This window comes from Miscanthus floridulus, chromosome 2 (genome assembly GCF_019320115.1).
Source record: "Miscanthus floridulus cultivar M001 chromosome 2, ASM1932011v1, whole genome shotgun sequence".
Taxonomy (NCBI): domain Eukaryota; kingdom Viridiplantae; phylum Streptophyta; class Magnoliopsida; order Poales; family Poaceae; genus Miscanthus; species Miscanthus floridulus.
In genome coordinates, this window is record NC_089581.1 from 96,857,146 (window position 1) to 96,878,086 (window position 20,941).

The window sequence follows — 20,941 nt, forward strand, 5'->3', positions numbered from 1 at the left end:
AGTTTCATTGAGGAACACCACATGAAACATTGCAAAGCGCCACTGGATGTAATCGCACACAAAGTAAGTACTAGCTACATTTACATATATATAATTCAATTAACACCATGCATGCTTTCAATTCACCGGATCTTTTTTCTCGTAAAAGTGGGTTCTGAGGCAAGAACAGGAGAACAACTACTGCGGATACTATGTTTACGAGTTCATCATGGCGTACGCAAAAAGAACTCCTGAAGAGATCCTCAAAGTACGTTATATAAATATATTCATATATTCACAATTTCTTTTGTTGCTCATATATATAAGTAATCACGTGACCAACACACACACACATATATATATATATATTAATACTTTTCCTTTAACTTTTATTGAAGACTCTATGGTTGAAGGAAAAAGTCATACGCCATGACCAACTGAAAGCAATTCAAGAGACCGTAGCAGGATTTCTTAATGACCAGGTCCTCAACCCCACCGGCGAGTTCGACAATGATGTCAACGAAACATGGAAGCCAAACCAGATGGAGTGAATTTATTATTCCAAGGATATGATAGAATATACAATGCAAGCTTTATTTGTAATATATATATATAAATATTATATCTACATATGCATGTAATATATACGTTAGTTTCATACTTTAGTTTGTACAAAATGTTTGAACATTATAAACGTGTAGAATATGTATATTACTAGCAGCGTAGAATGCGTATTCGAAAACTTATTCGAAAACCAAGACGAATCATCAATTGAAAATAGAAACAAAAAAAAAAAGAAAAAAAAGGAAACCTTTAGTCCCGGTTGGTAATACCAACCGGGACTAAAGAGCCACCCCACGTGGCCAGGCCAGGAGGCCTCTTTAGTCCCGGTTGGTCTTACCAACCGGGACTAAAGGTGCACACCTTTAGTCCCGGGCGAGAAGCCGGGACTAAAAGAAGGGCCCTTTAATCCTGGATTCGTGCTCCCGGTTGGAAAACCGGGACTGAAGGGGTTTCCCAACCGGGAGTAAAGCCCGTTTCTGTACTAGTGTGGCTTATGTTCTTCATGTAGCATTCAAATCGAATGACTATGAAATTACGTCGATACTTCCACATATTATGGGTAACGTAGGAGACATCCCTATTTTCACCTGGGGGTCTTAATTACCACTGCTTAGCTTTCAATTCGCCTCTGACCATCAAATTAAATGTGAATAACCCGTCCTCCTCTCTTTGAAACAAGGGGCGCTTCCGGTTCTGTGCGTTTGTGGTATGTGAACTCTTGGCATTGCTGGTGTTTGGAGTTTGGAACTCTTACTTTGGTTCGGCTGTTAAGTAACAGATATCTGAATGCATGCAATCAGATTTGGTTATTTCATTCATGATCATTATGCTTTCGATGGAAATACAAAAGAAAAAAAAACTCGAGCCCCTTTTTATCAGATATCAAGTTTTACATCCAGTGAGCTAATGTATGGTTGCCAGGTATAACTGTGGCGCCCCCTAGATTGACGGGTCCTTCCCTCCTAGTTTAACAAAACGATAGTTGCTCTGAACTTCTGAAACGTGAGAGTATATTATTTACATATTATTACAGTAGCGAAATGATACCACCAGCTTCCAAATTAGAGAAAAGAAGCTTTGAACATGGCTTCCAAATTAGGGAAACGGCAATACATTGTTCTTGAAAAATTTAAAGAATCAGAACAATGCAACTGTTTGTCCTTTAGAGTTTAAGAACAAAGAAATCCAACTGTTTCTCCTTGCAGAAGTGAATGAAGAATGAAATCCAACTGTGTTTAACTAAACACTCAGCCATCTCACAAAACGACAAAAGACATTGAGCAAAACAGTTAAATCCTTGTAAACCTTGATATCTGTAACCTATAGCTGCTAGAGGGAACTGGGTATATTTAGAGATTCTTGTCATGCTTGTTGAGCCAAACAGCCATCTCTTTCTTAAACCTCTCCATCGTCGGCCTCGGCAGCAGCAGCGACACCACCGTGGAGTCCTCGCCGTCCTCGTTCTGGCACCTCATGTGATGGCTTCCTAGCTTGGAAGTAAGGTCGCCGGCGAGTGGGATGCCGCCGCCCACATACTCAGCCCACCCAAGCTGCAGTCCTTTCCCGGCAGCAATCCATCTGGTGTCAGAGACCTCGTACATCCTGTCCATGGTCAGAGACGGCCTCTGACGGATGTACGCGGTCGTATCCACCATCGATGCCAGGCACTCCTTGATCACACTGAGCTTTGTCTTGCGCACGAGCTCAACCGTGTCGGCGAGAGTCTGCCGGCAGAGCTCGTCGACGGTCAGTTCCACTATTGGAGAAACATGTGCATTGCCATAGTAACCCCATGGGATGAGGGTGTGGCGATTCCACCTGCCACGGGCATTCATGGTGACCATAAGCCGCACTCGCTGGCTAGGTTCATACCCCAAAGCTATAGTGCGGCATCGCCACATGACTGCAGTTAGAAGCTCGAAGGATGTGGTTGAATCCGCGAGGTGTCCTGGTATGTGGCTTCGTAGAGCGCCCACCTCTCTTTGCCCAAAGACAAAGTATTGGGCTACCATCCGATTGGGCGGAATTGACAGCATCACGTCATCTGATGTAGAGTCTAAGCTATTTAGCAATGGTTTGTATGCAGGGTTTGGGTATGGGATGGGGGTTGTGTTGTGTGCTGCAGTTAGAAGCTCTCTACTCCAGACTGGAAGAAGGCTCGGGGATGCTTTAACCATTAGTTCAGTTACACTTGTCATGAGTTGAATCATACCGAATCCATCGGCGATGTTATGGCACATGTGGAATCCAACAACAAATCCGCCACATTTGAATTCTGTCACCTATATAAGAGAAAATAAAAAGGCGACGTCACTTGATAAGAAAAATATACCTATCTCAACCTACTTATGCATTCAGTACATTCATTTTTGATATCTTGCAACTACAAATAACTTCAGAAACTTTCCTGAAATATGAATCTTTCTAGCTGTACAATAGAAATCATCTAAACAAAATTGGAAAATGTCACAAAATCAGAAACCTTTTATGATTCCAACCTAAATATACAAGGAACTCCGTTGTTTCTAGGTACCAGGTTTCTTTTTTCCTGACCAGAATGGTTTAATTCTTTTTCCGAAATTTAATTTATAGCCAGAGGGCGCAATGCAACAAAAATATTACTATATATGGAGAGTTTTTTTCTGCCGGCAACATCTTCTAATAACCATATCTCCTTTTCAGCCAATATCCACTTCTTTTCAACTTAATATTTGAAAAAGCTACTTTTGCAGGCTCTTTGGAGTTTGGTCTTGACTTTTAACCTATTAAAGTGAACTATTTGTATGATTACTTCATGTTAGAGTGTGTAATGTTTCCGTAGGTTCAAACTTCATTGGCCTGAAGCCCAGTCCAATAATGTATGTGTTGGTAGACTCATGTATATGTACATGTACGATAGAAGAGAGATTGAGCAGAGTGTTTCAAACATTTCCCACCTCTAGATGGTGTTAAAGCCATGCAAAATATTAGCAATAATGGTGGTGATGAACATGCTGCTGCGGTGGTGAAAGGGAAGGATTTGGTGCCACACACTTACATGAAAATCGGGACGAGCCGGTTCTGTGTGATAGAGCAATGAAAGAGCAACGACAGAGGCGTGCGAATGAGATGGAAAAACGCATGGCAGTGGGCAGCGCAGGTGAAGAAAGGGGCGAGCTCCAGCTTTGTGCTTTGTGTCGTGGTGTTTTAGGTCCAGTTTGGTTACTAGGGCAGCCTCGCCAGGCCAAGCTAGTCTTACCTTACCATGGCAAGGAGAGAATCTTGCTATTCTGGGGATAACAAAGGGAAAAACCTTGCTAGCATAGGAAACGAGGAAACTTGCTACCTATCTATCAAAACACTCACATACATTTGATTGCCTAGCAAGATGAGAAAATGGTTTTGGAACTTCACATAAGGATCCAAACACACCCAACGTTCTTGTTGATTGGATGAGGTCGTTTGAGAAGCGAGCAAGGACCTTGTCCAACGGCCTGTGTGGTGGCAACGCTCCCTGGCCGGGTTGGCTGGCTGCTGGCCATGCAGCAAAATTATTGATTTGATTTTATAAGCTGTTATCTTTCTAGAGTAAGCCCGATTTGGGTTTGGATTTGGATCACTGAGGGATTTTGATTCGGTCTCGATTTTGTCCTTGGCACCTTGCTCCCTGGCACCTACCTTGCCGATTTGGGCTCGTTGGTTTGGAAATTCCATGTATAGATCTTGGAGACCCGAGGAAATCTATTTGATTTCGAATTGGGGATGGTTAGATAGGACTGTGGAGGCCAGACGAAAATTTAAGGCAGAAATTTTGCCTCTTTATTATTAGGTATATAGATATAGATATAGATATAGATATAGATATAGATATAGAAGAAGAGAGAAGAAGGTTCAAAACTTTCCCGACTTCTACATTTTACTTTTAGTTTTGGTATATTTAAATGCAATCTTGTGATGCCTCAAGCTTGAATAATCTCAATCACAAATTTAAATTTTTCCAAGGATACATATTTTTTTTGAGGCATCAGAAAGAAGTCTTACATGTAAAGATGTAGCAGCACATTGCTAAAATTACAATTGTATCTGAAGATCTGGTTAAATATTGCAGAAATTTCTTTAAAAAGAAGCGTTTAAAAAATATGTCAGAAATGCATATCCACTTCTCACGTTCTTAGGAGATTTTAAAAGATTTCCCCAAAATATAGAACGCACTTGGAGAACAGTTATATAAGAGAGAGAAAAATACGACATATAATAAGATAATAGGTACCTGCACGAAGAGCAATGGTCTGCCAATGATGGCTTTTACATCACCAGGGTCGCACAGCAGCTGGTCCAGGCACGGATACGGCGGCAGCAGCGGCTCCCCGAAGTCCTGCAGCCGCACGTCGGCGTCGGCCTGGACGAAGACCACGCCTTCCGCGGTGCAGTCCACGACGAGCTTCCCTCCGGCTTCCTCCCTGAGGCGGCCGGCGACGGGGTAGTAGTACACCAGCGCCTCCGCGAGCGCCGCCTTGAAGGCCCCCTTGAGGTCGGCCGGCCTGTCGGTCCGCCGGGCGGGGCAGTTGCGGAAGAAGCCGACGACCGTCTCGTAGTAGCGGAGCAGGTGCTGGTCGTCGATGTCGGACAGCGGCTTGGTCTCGCGTGGCGTCAGCCGCGCCGGCGACACCAGCTGTGGCTCGCTCCGGCGTGCCTTGAAGGACACCATTTTGTTGTTGTCGATCTCTAGCTATTGGTTTGGATTTTGGACGACTACTGTGTGACAGTGTTGATTATTTTCAGCTGGCCGGCGATACTTAGTACGTATTATATAGATGTGTATCCATAGCACCTGGCCTGATGATGAAACAGCCAAACCAAGGTAACGTACGTGATGCATCCATAGACGTTCCTAATAATTGAGGCAAGCAAGTTTGCTGGCTGGCCTTGGCCAGCCTTGTTGATATGAGATATGCAGTAGTCCATAATTACTGTTGCATTGCCAGCTCAAGTTATGTAGTACAACTACCTCAGTTCCCAATTATAATTCATTTGACTTTTTTGACTGAAAGTTTGACCACTCGTCTTATTTAAAAAAAATATGTGCAAATATACACAAATTTAGGTCATACTTGAAGAACTTTTATTAATAAAACAAGCCACAACAAAAGAAATGATATTTTACATAGAATTTTGAATAAGATGAGTGGTCAAATATTTGGTAAAAAAAGTCAAACAAATTATAATTTGAAGCGGAGAGTACTGTAGTATGCGCATGGATGCCAGGGATTACCGTGCTGCACCAGCAGATGCAGACAAATATATAATCTAGCCATTATTACTCCCTCCCATAGTACTGTAACAGACTGGTAACCAGGCAGTAATATATAAGCAAGCAAGCTGGCTGGCTGGCCTTGGCCAGCCTGTTTGATATGAGAGACTCCATATGGTGACAGGGCAATGCAACAAATAGTCTATTCCATTTTGTGTATGCTTCCCTCAAACAAGAGGACATATTACGGTGACTGGTTACTTAGTTTGATCTGGTCAAAAGGACTCTCTTGGCCGTTTCTCGAATATCTCGTTCCTAAATGCTAGATGACAATTTTGCATCAGGAATCTCGGACTTTTCCATATTACTATAGCCAGTTTTATACTATCTTTTCCTCTTGTATACTTGCAAACATCTGTGTGTGATGTGTATTTGCTTAATCTAATACGATCTTTGTTGTGACGTAGATTTATCAAGGTCATTCGTGACACTCGACGGACTATCGGCCTTATATAAGTGAAAGCGTGTGCATGCCAGCAGTCATACATGATATTATATAAATTGGACGGTTGTATCGCATGTTTTGTGCAATTGCATTGCCATGCGCCAGCATCCACCTCTGGTAGACCCATCCGGTGCAACACGTCTGGTGTGCACTGGACTGAAATGTGCAAGCCCATTTTTAAGGCTAAAAGAAGAACACTGTGTCAAGTCCGATGCAACCCGGCCAATTCAAACCATTTTTGGTTTTGATTTCAACCATTCTTGGGCTTCATTTGACCAACTTGTTTTTACAAGTGTGTAGTGGTAGTTAAGGATCTTGAATGGAGAAGTGACCAAAACCAAAGTTGTAGATACTGAAAAGTTATGCAACTTTGTAGTTTACAAGTTTCTTATTTGAAGTCGTTATGAGGTCACTCTATTTGATTCGCAAGATTTCATAGAAGTTAATACCAACTAAAGGCATATGTTTCATAGTACTAAGTGAGTGTGTAGTGGTATTTGAGAATCTTTGATGGAGAAGCAATCCAAACAAAAATTGTAGATCTCGAAAAGTTATGCAACTTTGTAGTTGACAACTTTTTTATTTGAAACCATTTAAAATTTGAATTTTCAAACAACTTCGGATGGCAAAACACCCAAAACAAATGTTGTAGATCTCAAAAAGTTGTACAACTTTGCAGTTGACAACTTTTTAATTTGAAATCATTTACCCAACAAAAATTACGGTTGAATTTTCTCCCATTTGAAATTCAAATTCTTCAAATGACCTCAGATGGAGAAATGACCAAAACCAAAGTTATAGATCTTGAAGAGTTATAAAACTTTGTAGTTGACAACTTTTTCATTTGAAATCGTTTAGGTTCCAAAATACTAATTTCAAAATCAGATTAATATAAAATGGTTAGGACAAATATCTCATTTGGACACAAGCATCTTACAGGTGGAGTGGTTAGAGGCTGAAGACACGAAACAAGAGGTCAGGGGTTCAAGCGCTGGTGGCTGCGAAGCCCGTGTTTGTCGCTTGAAAAATTGTGTGACTTGTGAAGCATGAACGAGTACATCAGTGTCAGCTTTTAGGAACTGGCAGTGATGTCAAACCCCCGTCACTGCCGGTATGTCACTGTCGGTTCAAAATCCGATAGTGAAGGGGGGTTTTGAATCGATAGTGATGTGAAGAACTAGGGAAGTGAGTTTCCTGGTTGCTAAAAAACTAGGGAGCATATTTGTTGGTTTTCTCTCACCATTTCCAATATCACGTTTCTAAATGCTAGATGACACTTTTGCATCAGGAATCTCGGACATTTCCATATTACTATAGCCAGTTTTATACTATCTTTCCCTCTTGTATATTTGCATGAGCAGTCCTATCCTTTCTCTCTTTATTTGCATTGACAGTTCTAAAAAAAATTGGGAGTATATTTGTTGAGCTTCTCCAATAATTTCTAAAATCCCGCTCCTAAAATATAGATGATAAATTTACATCAGAAACTTAAACTATTTTGAAATCACAGTAACCACTTTTGTACTTTCCTTCTCCCTTGTATGTTTGCATAGGAAACCATGTCCTACTCCTTATTCTTCCCCACATCCTTTCACCTTCAGATTGACCGATCGATACACGTGCATATATTTTTGTGCGGCTAGGTCTTTTTTCCCAAGTGTGAAAAGATTGAGTTAAGATATGGAATTGTTGGAGAGTAGTTTTTTTTCAAACTTGCCAAAAAATCAAGATTGGGAGCGGGTTTTGGAAATCTTGGAGATGCTCTAATAGTCTGTCTTAAATTCACTCCCTAAATTCTTATTTGAAGAGCCACTTGAAAAAATTGATCCCAATATCCTTGCACTGTTCAACAACTTCTCTATATTTTGTGCATACTTTAGAGAGCTAGCCCTGCTTTCTGTCTTTATCTAGCAAGAAACCAACAATAGAATATGAAAATATTTAAATATATAATTAAAAAGCTTCTGGAGGCTTTTTCCACCAATATGTCTATTCGTATCAATATTGCCATCCTATATTCCAATTTATCCATAGCCAAAGATGGAGTGTGGTAATGTCCCTTTAGAGTGTGCACAGGATATAGAGAAGTTGTTGGAGAGTGGAAAGGTATAGATGGAGTCCGGTGAGTGTTGAGTCCCTCAGCCACAATTTGCAGACCTCTTTGATAGAATGGTGCGGTGGCCAAGTTCGGTGCACCACTGGACAAGTCCATTGTGTAATATTATTTCTGTTGCAAACTTCTGCGTGTGATGTGTATTTGCTTAATCTAATACGATCTTTGTTGTGATGTAGATTTATCAAGGTCATTCGTGACACTCGACGGACTATCGGGTTTATATAAGTGAAAGCGTGTGCATGCCAACGTGTTAAGCAAGAGCAGTCGTACATGATCTTACATAAATTGGACAGTTCTATCGCATGTTGTGTGTAACTGCATTGCCATGCACCAGCATCCACCTCTGGTAGACCCATCTGGCGCAACACGTCTGGTGTGCACTGGACAGAAATGTGCAAGCCCATTTTTAAGGCTAAAAGAAGGACACTGTGTCAAGTCCGATGCAACCCGTTCAATTCAAACCCTTTTTGGTTTTGATTTCAATCATTCTTGGGCTTCATTTGAGCAACTTGATTTTACAAGTGTGCAGTGGTAGTTAAGGATCTCGAATGGAGAAGTGACCAAACCAAAAGTTGTAGATACTGAAAAGTTATGCAACTTTGTAGTTTATAAGTTTCTTATTTGAAGTCGTTATGAGGTCACTCTATTTGATTCGCAAGATTTCATAGAAGTTAATACCAACTAAAGGCAAATGTTTCATAGTACTAAGTGAGTGTGTAGTGGTATTTGAGAAACTTTGATGGAGAAGCAACCCAAACAAAAATTGTAGATCTCGAAAAGTTATGCAACTTTGTAGTTGATAACTTTTTCATTTGAAACCATTTAAAATTTGAATTTTCAAACAACCTCAGATGGTGAAACACCCAAAACAAATGTTGTAGATCTCAAAAAGTTGTATAACTTTGCAGTTGACAACTTTTTAATTTGAAATCATTTACCCAACAAAAAGTATGGTTGAATTTTCTCCCATTTGAAATTCAAATTCTTCAAATGACCTCAGATGTAGAAATGACCAAAACCAAAGTTATAGATCTTGAAGAGTTATAAAACTTTGTAGCTGACAACTTTTTCATTTGAAATCGTTTAGGTTCCAAAATACTAATTACAAAATCTGATTAATATAAAATGGTTAGGACAAATATCTCATTTGGACACAAGCATCTTACAGGTGGAGTGGTTAGGGGCTAAAGACACGAAACAAGAGGTCAGGGGTTCAAGCGTTGGTGGCTGCGAAGCCCGTGTTTGTCGCTTGAAAAATCGTGTGACTTGTGAAGCATGAACGAGTACATCAGTGTCAGTTTTTAGGAACTGGCAGTGATTTCAAACCCCCATCACTGCCGGTATATCACTGTCGGTTCAAAATCTGATAGTGAAGGGGGGTTTTGAATCGATAGTGATGTGAAGAACTAGGGAAGTGAGTTTCCTGGTTGCTAAAAAACTAGGGAGCATATTTGTTGGTTTTCTCTCACCATTTCCAATATCACGTTTCTAAATGCTAGATGACAATTTTGCATCGGGAATCTCGGACATTTCCATATTACTATAGCCAGTTTTATACTATCTTTCCCTCTTGTATATTTGCATTAGCAGTCCTATCGTTTCTCTCTTTATTTGCATTGACAGTTCTAAAAAAAATTGGGAGTATATTTGTTGAGCTTCTCCAATAATTTCTAAAATCCCGCTCCTAAAATATAGATGATAAATTTACATCAGAAACTTAAACTATTTTGAAATCACAGTAACCACTTTTGTACTTTCCTTCTCCCTTGTATGTTTGCATAGGAAACCATGTCCTACTCCTTATTCTTCCCCACATCCTTTCACCTTCAGATTGACCGATCGATACACGCGCATATATTTGTGCAATTGGGTCTTTTTTCCCAAGTGTGAAAAGATTGAGTTAAGATACGGAATTGTTGGAGAGTAGTTTTTTTTCAAACTTGCCAAAAAATCAAGATTGGGAGCGGGTTTTGGAAATCTTGGAGATGCTCTAATAGTTTGTCTTAAATTCACTCCCTAAATTCTTATTTGAAGAGCCACTTGAAAAAATTGAGATCTGTATCCTTGCACTGTCCAACAACTTCTCTATATTTTGTGCATACTTTAGAGAGCTAGCCTTGCTTTCTATCTTTATCTAGCAAGAAACCAACAATAGAATATGAAAATATTTAAATATATAATTAAAAAGCTTCTGGAGGCTTTTTCCACCAATATGTCTATTCGTATCAATATTGCCATCCTATATTCCAATTTATCCATAGCCACAGATGGAGTGTGGTAATGTCCCTTTAGAGTGTGCACAGGATATAGAGAAGTTGTTGGAGAGTGGAAAGGTATAGACGGAGTCCGGTGAGTGTTGAGTCCCTCAGCCACAATTTGCAGACCTCTTTGGTAGAATGGTGCGATGGCCAAGTTCGGTGCACCACCGGACAAGTCCATTGTGTAATATTATTTCTGTTGCAAACTTCTGTGTGTGATGTGTATTTGCTTAATCTAATATGATCTTTGTTGTGACGTAGGTTTATCAAGGTCATTCGTGACACTCAACGGACTATCGGGTTTATATAAGTGAAAGCGTGTGCATGCCAACGTGTTAAGCAGGAGCAGTCGTACATGATCTTATATAAATTGGACAGTTCTATCGCATGTTGTGTGCAACTGCATTGCCATGCGCCAGCATCCACCTCTGGTATACCCATCCGACGCAACACGTCTAGTGTGCACTGGACCGAAATGTGCAAGCCTGTTTTTAAGGCTAAAAGAAGGACATTGTGTCAAGTTCGATGCAACCCGTCCAATTCAAACCCTTTTTGGTTTTGAATTCAATCATTCTTGGGCTTCATTTGAGCAACTTGTTTTTACAAGTGTGCGGTGGTAGTTAAGGATCTCAAATGGAGAAGTGACCAAAACAAAAGTTGTAGATACTGAAAAGTTATGCAACTTTGTAGTTTACAAGTTCTTATTTGAAGTCGTTATGAGGTCACTCTATTTGATTCGCAAGATTTCATAGAAGTTAATACCAACTAAAGGCATATGGTTCATAGTACTAAGTGAGTGTGTAGTGGTATTTGAGAATCTTTGATGGAGAAGCAACCCAAACAAAAATTGTAGATCTCGAAAAGTTATGCAACTTTGTAGTTGACAACTTTTTCATTTGAAACCATTTAAAATTTGAATTTTCAAACAACCTCGGATGGCGAAACACCCAAAACAAATGTTGTAGATCTCAAAAAGTTGTACAACTTTGCAGTTGACAACTTTTTAATTTGAAATCATTTACCCAACAAAAATTATGGTTGAATTTTCTCCCATTTGAAATTCAAATTCTTCAAATGACCTCAGATGGAGAAATGACTAAAACCAAAGTTATAGATCTTGAAGAGTTATAAAACTTTGTAGTTGACAACTTTTTCATTTGAAATCGTTTAGGTTCCAAAATACTAATTTCAAAATCAGATTAATATGAAATGGTTAGGACAAATATCTCATTTGGACACAAGCACCTTACAGGTGGAGTGGTTAGGGGCTGAAGACACGAAACAATAGGTCAGGGGTTCAAGCGCTGGTGGCTGCGAAGCTCATGTTTGTCGCTTGAAAAATTGTGTGACTTGTGACTTGCGAAGCACGACCGAGTACATCAGTGTCAGTTTTTATGAACTGGCAGTGATGTCAAACCCCCGTCACTGCCGGTATGCCACTGTCGGTTCAAAATCCGATAGTGAAGGGGGGTGTTGAATCGATAGTGAAGTGAAGAACTAGAGATGTGAGTTTCCCGGTTGCTAAAAAAACTAGGGAGTATATTTGTTGGTTTTCTCTCACCGCTTCCAATATCTCATTCCTAAATGCTAGATGACAATTTTGCATGAGGAATCTCGGACTTTTCCATGTTACTATAGCTAGTTTTATACTATCTTTCCCTCTTGTATATTTGCATTAGCAGTCCTATCCTTTCTCTCTTTATTTGCATTGACAGTTCTAAAAACTTGAGAGTATATTTGTTGAGCTTCTCCAATAATTTCTAAAAATCCGCTCCTAAAATATAGATGATAAATTTACATCAGAAACCTAAACTATTTTGAAATCACACTAACCACTTTTGTACTTTCCTTCTCCCTTGTATATTTGCATAGGGAACCATGTCCAACTCCTTCTTCTTCCCCACATCCTTTCACCTTCAGATTGACCGATCGATACGCGCGCATATATTTTTGTGCGGCTGGGTCTTTTTTTCCAAGTGTGAAAAGATTGAGTTAAGATATGGATTTGTTGGAGAGTAGTTTTTTTTCAAACTATCCAAAAAATCTAGACTGGGAGCGAATTTTGGAAATCTTGGAGATGCTCTAATAGTTTGTCTTAAATTAACTCCCCAAATTCTTATTTGAAGAGCCACTTGAAAAAATTGATCTCTCTATCCTTGCACTGTCCAACAACTTCTCTATATTTTGTGCATACTTTAGAGAGCTAGCCCCGCTTTCTATATTTATCTAGCAAGAAACCAACAAAAGAATATGAAAATATTTAAATATATAATTAAAAAGCTTCTGGAGGCTTTTTCCACCAATATGTCTATTCGTATCAATATTGCCATCCTATATTCCAATTTATCCATAGCCAAAGATGGAGTGTGGTAATGTCCCTTTAGAGTGTGCACAGGATATAGAGAAGTTGTTGGATAGTGGAAAGGTATAGATGGAGTCCGGTGAGTGTTGAGTCCCTCAGCCACAATTTACAGACCTCTTTGGTAGAATGGTGCGGTGGCCAAGTTCGGTGCACCACCGGACAAGCCAATGTGTAAATTATTTCCGTTGCAAACTTCTGTGTGTGATGTGTATTTGCTTAATCTAATACGATCTTTGTTGTGACGTAGATTTATCAAGGTCATTCGTGACACTCGACGGACTATCGGCTTTATATAAGTGAAAGCGAGTGCATGCCAACGTGTTAAGCAAGAGCAATCGTACATGATCTTATATAAATTGGACAGTTCTATCGCATGTTGTGTGCAACTGCATTGCCATGCGCCAGCATCCACCTCTGGTATACCCATCCAGCGCAACACGTCTGGTGTGCACTAGACAGAAATGTGCAAGCCCATTTTTAAGGCTAAAAGGACACTGTGTCAAGTCTGATGCAACCCGTCCAATTCAAACCCTTTTTGGTTTTGATTTCAATCATTCTTTGGCTTCATTTGACCAACTTGTTTTTACAAGTGTGCAGTGGTAGTTAAGTATCGCGAATGGAGAAGTGACCAAAACAAAAGTTGTAGATACTGAAAAGTTATGCAACTTTGTAGTTTACAAGTTTCTTATTTGAAGTCGTCATGAGGTCACTCTATTTGATTCGCAAGATTTCATAGAAGTTAATACCAACTAAAGGCATATGTTTCATAGTACTAAGTGAGTGTGTAGTGGTATTTGAGAATCTTTGATGGAGAAGCAACCCAAACTAAAATTGTAGACCTCGAAAAGTTATGCAACTTTGTAGTTGACAACTTTTTCATTTGAAACCGTTTAAAATTTGAATTTTCAAACAACCTCGGATGGTGAAACACCCAAAACAAATGTTGTAGATCTCAAAAAGTTGTGCAACTTTGCAGCTGACAACTTTTTAAATTGAAATCATTTACCCACCAAAAATTACGGTTGAATTTTCTCCCATTTGAAATTCAAATTCTTCAAATGACCTTAGATGGAGAAATGACCAAATCCAAAGTTATAGATCTTAAAGAGTTATAAAACTTTGTAGTTGACAACTTTTTCATTTGAAATCGTTTAGGTTCCAAAATACTAATTTCAAAATCAGATTAATATAAAATGGTTAGGACAAATATCTCATTTGTACACAAGCATCTTACTAGTGGAGTGGTTAGGGGCTGAAAATACGAAACAAGAGGTCAGGGGTTCAAGCGCTGGTGGCTGCGAAGCCCGTGTTTGTCGCTTGAAAATCATGTGACTTATGACTTGCAAAGCGCGACCGAGTACATCAGTGTCAGTTTTTAGGAACTGGCGGTGATGTCAAACCCCTGTCACTACCGGTATGCCACTGTCGGTTCAAAATCGAATAGTGAAGGGGCGTTTTGAATCGATAGTGCTGTGAAGAACTAGGGAAGTGAGTTTCCTGGTTGCTAAAAAAACTAGGGAGCATATTTGTTGGTTTTCTCTCACCGTTTCCAATACCTCGTTCCAAAATGCTAGATGCCAATTTTGCATGAGGAATCTCGGACTTTGACATATTACTACAGCCAGTTTTATACTATCTTTCCCTCATGTATATTTGCATTAGCAGTCCTATCCTTTCTCTCTTTATTTGCATTGACAGATCTAAAAAAATTGAGAGTATTTGTTGAGCTTCTCCAACAATTTCTAAAAATCCGCTCCTAAAATATAGATGATAAATTTGCATCAGAAACCTAAACTATTTTGAAATCACACTAACCACTTTTGTACTTTCCTTCTCCCTTGTATATTTGCATAGGGAACCATGTCCTACTCCTTATTCTTCCCCACATCCTTTCACCTTCAGATTGACCGATCGATATGCACGCATATATTTTTGTGCGGTTGGGTCTTTTTTCCCAAGTGTGAAAAGATTGAGTTAAGATATGGAATTGTTGGAGAGTAGTTTTTTTCAAACTGTCGAAAAAATCTAGATTGGGAGCGGGTTTTGGAAATCTTGGAGATGCTCTAATAGTCTGTCTTAAATTCACTCCCTAAATTCTTATTTGAAGAGCCACTTGAAAATTTTGATCTCTATATCCTTGCACTGTCCAACAACTTCTCTATATTTTGTGCATATTTTAGAGAGCTAGCCCCGCTTTCTATCTTTATCTAGCAAGAAACCAACAATAGAATATGAAAATATTTAAATATATAATTAAAAAGCTTCTGGAGGCTTTTTCCACCAATATGTCTATTTGTATCAATATTGCCATCCTATATTCCAATTTATCCTTAGCCAAAGATGGAGTGTGGTAATGTCCCTTTAGAGTGTGCACAGGATATGGACAAGTTGTTGGAGAGTGGAAAGGTACAGATGGAGTCTGGTGAGTGTGGAGTCCCTCAGCCACAATTTGCAGACCTCTTTGGTAGAATGGTGCGGTGGCCAAGTTCGGTGCACCACCGGACAAGTCCATTGGGTAATATTATTTCCGTTGCAAACTTCTATGTGTGATGTGGATTTGATTAATCTAATACGATCTTTGTTGTGACATAGATTATCAAGGTCATTCATGACACTCGACAAACTATCGGGTTTATATAATTGAAAGCGTGTGCATACCAACATGTTAAGCAGGAGCAGTCGTACATGATCTTATATAAATTGGATAGTTCTATCACATGTTGTGTGCAACTGCATTGCCATGCGCTAGCATCCACCTCTGGTAGACCCATCTGGCGCAACACGTCTAGTTGCACTGGACAAAAATGTGCAAACCCATTTTTAAGGCTAAAAGAAGGACACTATGTCAAGTCAGATGCAACCCGTCCAATTCAAACCGTTTTTTGTTTTGATTTCAATCATTCTTGGGCTTCATTTGACCTACTTGTCTTTACAAGTGTGCAGTGGTAGTTAAGGATCTCGAATGGAGAAGTGACCAAAACAAAAGTTGTAGATACTGAAAAGTTATGTAACTTTATAGTTTACAAGTTTCTTATTTGAAGTCGTTATGAGGTCACTCTAATTGATTCGCAAGATTTCATATAAGTTAATACCAACTAAAGGCATATGTTTCATAGTACTAAGTGAGTGTGTAGTGGTATTTGAGAATCGTTGATGGAGAAGCAACCCAAACAAAAATTGTAGATCTCGAAAAGTTATGCAACTTTGTAGTTGACAACTTTTTCATTTGGAACCATTTAAAATTTGAATTTTCAAACAACCTCGGATGGCGAAACACCCAAAACAAATGTTTTAGATCTCAAAAAGTTGTGCAACTTTGCAGCTGACAACTTTTTAAATAGAAATCATTTACCCAACAAAAATTACGGTTGAATTTTCTCCCATTTGAAATTCAAATTCTTCAAATGACCTCAGATGGAGAAATGACCAAAACCAAAGTTATAGATCTTGAAGAGTTATAAAACTTTGTAGTTGACAACTTTTTCATTTGAAATCGTTTAGGGTCCTAAATACTAATTTCAAAATCAGATTAATATAAAATGGTTGGAACAAATATCTCATTTGGACACAAGCATCTTACAGCTGGAGTGGTTAGGGGCTAAAGACATGAAACAAGAGGTTAGGGGTTCAAGCAATGGTGGCTGTGAAGCTTGTGTTTTTCGCTTAAAAAATCATGTGACTTGTGACTTGCGAAGCACGACCGAGTACATCAGTGTCAGTTTTTAGGAACCAGCAGTGATGTCAACCCCCCATCACTACCGGTATGCCACTATCGGGTCAAAATCTGATAGTGAAGGGGGTTTTGAATCGATAGTGATGTGAAGAACTGGGGAATTGAGTTTCCTGGTTGCTAAAAAACTAGGGAGCATATTTGTTGGTTTTCTCTCTCCATTTCCAATATCTCGTTCCTAAATGCTAGATGACAATTTTGCATCAGGAATCTCAGACTTTTCCATATTACTACAGCCAGTTTTATACTATCTTTCCCTCTTGTATATTTGCATTAGCAGTCCTGTCTTTTCTCTCTTTATTTGCATTGACAGTTCTAAAAAAATTTGGGAGTATATTTGTTGAGCTTCTCCAATAATTTCTAAAATCCTGCTCCTAAAATATAGATGATAAATTTACATCAGAAACCTGAACTATTTTGCAATCACACAAACCACTTTTGTAATTTCTTTCTCCCTTGTATATTTGCATAGGGAACCATGTCCTACTCCTTATTCTTCCCCACGTCCTTTCACCTTCAGATTGACCGATCAATACGTGCGCATATATTTTCATGCGGCTAGGTCTTTTTTCCCAAGTGTGAAAAGATTGAGTTAAGATATGGAATTGTTGGACAGTAGTTTTTTTCAAACTTGCCAAAAAATCAAGATTGGGAGCGGGTTCTGGAAATCTTGGAGATGCTCTAATAGTCTGTCTTAAATCCACTCCCTAAATTCTTATTTGAAGAGCTACTTGAAAAAGTTGATCTCTATATCCTTGTACTGTCCAACAACTTCTCTATATTTTGTGCATACTTTAGAGAGCTAGCCCCGCTTTCTATCTTTATCTAGCAAGAAACCAACAATAGAATATGAAAATATTTAAATATATAATTAAAAAGCTTCTGGCGGCTTTTTCCACCAATATGTCTATTCGTATCAATATTGCCATCCTATATTCCAATTTATCCATAGACAAAGATGGAGTGTGGTAATTGTAACCACCCAAAAATCCACACACCAAAAATCACAACTACAAAATTTTTGTGTTAGCGCTATGTGATGTTGAGTGACTCATGTAGAAGCCACACCCTAGTTCTGGATTGGATGTGACCCAACTAGGTTAAAATCATAAGCATAGTTTGGTTTTATGCCACATGTGTAATTAAATTCCTAAATAAATAAATCATGCATGCATCCTTAGACCCACTTGTGATTTGGATTCTTTTGCCTTATGTGATGTTTAACTAACTAACTTAATATTTATGATAAACCCCAACCAAATTGCCAACAAATAAAAGAGAAAGGAAAGAAGAGGGAGGCAGCAGCTCAGCCCAGCCTGCCTCAACCAGCCCAGCTAACCAGCCGCCTGCCCTCCCACTCGCTCACGTGGCCCATGAAGCCGGCCCAGCATCGCCGCCCACATGCGCACAGCCGCTGACAAGCCGGGCCCACTTGTCAGCTATCACACGCCGCATGCAGCCACATCGCGCCAAGTGCCTGACGACCCGACCCTGCTTATCAGCATAGTAGCGTCTTCTTCCCCTCGCCCATGCATTCTCCCTGCATGACCGGAGGCCGACCAGCGTGGCAGGGCCAGGCCTAGGGTCATGCAAATCGTATGACCTTGTTCCCCCTTGCGCCGTGCTTACGCTACCGCACGCGAGCCGTCGGATGCGCCGCACGTATCACCACCGCCCGATCGCCGTCCGCCATTAGAGCCCTTGGAGCTCGGCCATAAAAGCCAACGTCCATGAGCCCTAACCCTCAGCCCATTCGCCGCCGCCACTGGTGGCATAGCACCACACAGCGTCAAGCCGAGAGAGAGGGAGGAGGGAGAAGCAAGGTGGAGAAGGAAGCCGCTGCGGGGAGGACCTCGCTGGAGCCAGGAGCGCCGCCCCGATCAGCTACAGCGATGTAGCTGCTCGGCACAGCACTGCATCGCCTCATCATGGCCTCGCCTCGCCACCACACCGCCATCCTACCGCCATGAACCCTACGGTGAGCCATCTTACTGAGACCACCTCCCTAGCCAAATGGAACATGCACCGCCATGATCGAAACCTTGCTGAAGCTTCAAGCTCCAGCCTAGCCGAACTGGTTAGCTAGGGAGACCGCCATGGCCATGCTTGCTGAGACCCAGGATGCGCCATGTGCTCTGCCATCAGCCAAAAGGAGGGCCCTAGCCATGACGTTGTACATCGGAGCAGGAGCGCACATGCATGGGCATGCTCACCATGGCCAAGAGCACAACCATGGCGAGACCACCATGTCTTCTATGTTGCGGTAAAGGCAACATTGACACCCAACTGGTTCTGCCATGACAAGAGTCACACCATGCTCACCTTAGCCGAGGAAGAAGCCCACCGGAGCCCAGCGTTGCCGCACCGCACCTCGTTGGAGTACCACCGCCTCTATTTTTCCCCCACCACCATGGCTAGAGCCACTAGGAGCACCAGGAGCTCCTTCAACACGCCCACCATGGCCGTAGAAGCACCGTGGAGCTCACACGCTCCTCCAACTAGGATCTCGCTGCCACTGCAGCCCTGTCCATGCACGCCGACAAACCCACACCGCCGTTCACCATGGCCAGAGCCCTAGGAAGCCCTAGTCACCACCTTGACCCCACCACTACACTCGCCGAGGCTTGGCGATGCTTTTGCCTACCTTAATCGCGCACCAGTACCGCTCGAGAGGCTCACCGGTGACCTCACCGCCGGCGAAAGCCCCGTCGGGGAAGAGGAGGGGATTTTCTCCTCATCGACCACGTCGACCACGCCCCGAGCAGCTCTATCGAGCTCCGACCACAACCACGTCGACCACGCCCTGAGCAGCTACACCAAGCTCTGACCACGACCACATCCCAAGCTGCTCCGTCGAGCACCGACCACGACCACATCGTGCATGTGAACCAAACCCTGGGAAGGAATAAGTGGACCAAGTCCTTCATAGGCCGGCTCTGCGGTCTGTGGACCAACGTAGGCGGGTTCACCATGAACCGTGCCTCACCTACGCCTATGGACCACGGCCCATTAGTGGCCCAGTAAGACGACGTGGCCGCACCAGCGCACGCCATGTGGCGGGCCAAAGCCCAGCCCGTATCCAGGCCCAACCAGCCCAGTCGAGGCCCGGCCTATATTGGCCATTGACCGTTGACTGAGGCCACATGTCAGTGACTGTGATCCGATGACCGTTGACTTGATGTTTACTTAGACCAGACCCACATGTCAGGGACCCATGAGCCCCTGGTCCCACCTGTCAGTAGCTGATGACGTAGATGACGTCATGATGACGTCTGCAGGGACCCACCTGTCAGTACCAGAACTGAGACGATGACATCATGCTGACATCATATTGAAGTTAGCATGCCACGTGGACCAACAGGAGCGTGACACGTGTCAGCACGATATTAATCCAGCCTTTTCCCATTTTTAGAAATGATTAAAACTTCAGAAATTCATAACTAATTCATACGAACTCAGAAAAAAACAAGACCAGCACCAAAACTCATCTAAAATCGAGCTCTACGTAATGAACCCATGTTTGAGTGCATTTGGCTCTTTTGAATTTTCATTGCTTTTTGTGCTATTCTATAGACGTCGCTAACGCGACTATAATGTGATCGTTTGTAGACTCAGAGGAGAACCAGACGGACGAGGACTGAGAGTACCATGAGGAGTATGGAGGCAACTTCACTGAAGGTGCCACATCCCACCCAACCTCGTAGCACCTATTACGCATGGCTCATATAGAACTGCTATTTGCTTTACTTTATTGTTATATTCACACTATGATAGGACTTGCAAGGTAGTATGCTTACTTAATGGCCTTACCTTGACACAACCTTACCCGTGCTTACCCTGCTAATAGGCTAGACACACGCTTGCTGCTATATTTTGCTTATACTTCTACTATGCTTGTACTACATTGATGCGTGGTGGAAATTGGTGTTATCTAGACTATGGGGAGAGTGTTGCGTGTGTGACTTGGGTGCGTGGAGGGTAAGGGTTGTGTCGACCAAGTTGGAATATACGATGAGCCTAGGACAAGTCTTGCCGTGGGGTGCTACCTGGGCACCCCTGGAATGAATACCTGTGGTGGGTAAATGGTATATGAGGTGACCCTAGGTGTGAACCTATGATGGGAGGAGCCCAGGGTGGAGCTGCTATGGTGGCACGGTAAATGGAAACCCTGATGAAGACATTCTGGCTTGCTCATCC

The 20,941-nt window shown here is 41.4% G+C and overlaps 1 protein-coding gene across 1 annotated transcript; it reads right to left on the reverse strand.

The window, feature by feature from the left end:
- Positions 1–1,892: 1,892 nt before the first annotated feature.
- On the reverse strand, positions 1,893–5,230 carry LOC136539229 (acyl transferase 1-like). The gene is made up of 2 exons (XM_066531170.1): positions 4,793–5,230; positions 1,893–2,825 (listed from the first exon to the last, which is right to left on the reverse strand). Exons 1-2 carry the CDS (start codon positions 5,228–5,230, stop codon positions 1,893–1,895), a joined length of 1,371 nt encoding a protein of 456 aa, XP_066387267.1.
- Between the last annotated feature and the right edge of the window lie 15,711 nt (positions 5,231–20,941).